Source organism: Aedes aegypti, chromosome 2 (genome assembly GCF_002204515.2).
Source record: "Aedes aegypti strain LVP_AGWG chromosome 2, AaegL5.0 Primary Assembly, whole genome shotgun sequence".
NCBI classification, from domain to species: domain Eukaryota; kingdom Metazoa; phylum Arthropoda; class Insecta; order Diptera; family Culicidae; genus Aedes; species Aedes aegypti.
In genome coordinates, this window is record NC_035108.1 from 37471987 (window position 1) to 37473012 (window position 1026).

The following is a 1026-nucleotide window of genomic DNA, read 5'->3' on the forward strand; positions in this document are numbered from 1 at the left end:
TATATAATATTTTTTGTGGAAGATGAGATTCGCATGGAAGATTTTAGTTCAAGGAATATATTGAGTACATTGAAGGTAATTCTTGTTCCGTAGATAAATTTTAACAAGGACGATAAATTAGTTTTGCCGAAAATACCCTTCAGGGTGCCGAAGCCACCATTTACCCTACCTAGTTTTTTTTTAACAGCAAAGTACCATCGTTTTCCAAGGCAATGATAAGAATTCTTGCAGTGATATCGAAACAAATCCATTTCAAAAACCTTTTTTTAATTTATTGTTTTAACCTACAGTGTTGACAGCTTATCAACATACTCATTCGGGACATGGGCACCCTCAGCACGGAAACCACCCACTCCATCAGCAACATACTTGACCTTGTACTCTTGTCCATCATCGGCAACGAACTTGAAATTGCCCTGCACGGTCAGATCTTCGCCCTTCTGATCTCCCTGTTCAACGCGAGTCGTGCCATCGTCAGTTTCAAATCTGTAAAATAGTATTGAAAAATGATTTAAAAAACTAGTTCTAGATTCGAAATTTATGCTGCAACTTACTCAAACTTGTAGGTTCCTTCGCCATCGGCAACATTCTCGTATTTGAGAATCTGGGAATTGGCAGCGACCACGGCAACCAGAGCGAACACAATCAAAAGCTTCATTTTGCACCGAACTTGACTTCAAACTTTGACCAACGTTCTAAAACTGCAACGCAACTCCCGTGTTTCAGTTGTTTTTCCTGCTAGGGACGTCAATTTAACCGCTTTTGAGGGGGCAGGAAATCTTTTATATACCACCGAAATCGGCTCATTTCGTATTCCAATTTGGCGACTTAGCCGGTTAGAAGTTTTAAATTTCGATACCTTCCTACATATGCTTTTTTACAGCAGCAGCAGCAGCGCAGACGACACAGGAAGAAGACTGCTCGAAGCCGCGACGACATTGGACACTGTCGTTGGATATAAAATTTATAGGAAATGCTGATGATGTTCTCGACTCTAAATATCAGCGAGTCGACGAGAATGGATGT

The 1026-nt window shown here is 40.6% G+C and overlaps 1 protein-coding gene across 1 annotated transcript; it reads right to left on the reverse strand.

Annotated features, from left to right (window-relative positions):
• Positions 1-250: 250 nt before the first annotated feature.
• On the reverse strand, positions 251-770 carry LOC110675466 (larval cuticle protein 8-like). Its single transcript, XM_021840574.1, has 2 exons — positions 555-770; positions 251-486 (listed from the first exon to the last, which is right to left on the reverse strand). The coding sequence occupies exons 1-2, from the start codon at positions 656-658 to the stop codon at positions 285-287; spliced, it is 306 nt and encodes a 101-aa protein (XP_021696266.1). The 5' UTR covers positions 659-770; the 3' UTR covers positions 251-284.
• Between the last annotated feature and the right edge of the window lie 256 nt (positions 771-1026).

What these genes read in the sequence shown, in the direction of transcription:
- LOC110675466 (XM_021840574.1), bottom strand. Translation starts at nt 658, where the DNA reads ATGAAGCTTTTGATTGTGTTCGCTCTGGTTGCCGTGGTCGCTGCCAAT. An exon ending in GAAGGAACCTACAAGTTTGA is followed by an intron (nt 487 to 554) that starts GTAAGTTGCAGC and finishes ACTATTTTACAG; the next exon opens with ATTTGAAACTGACGATGGCA.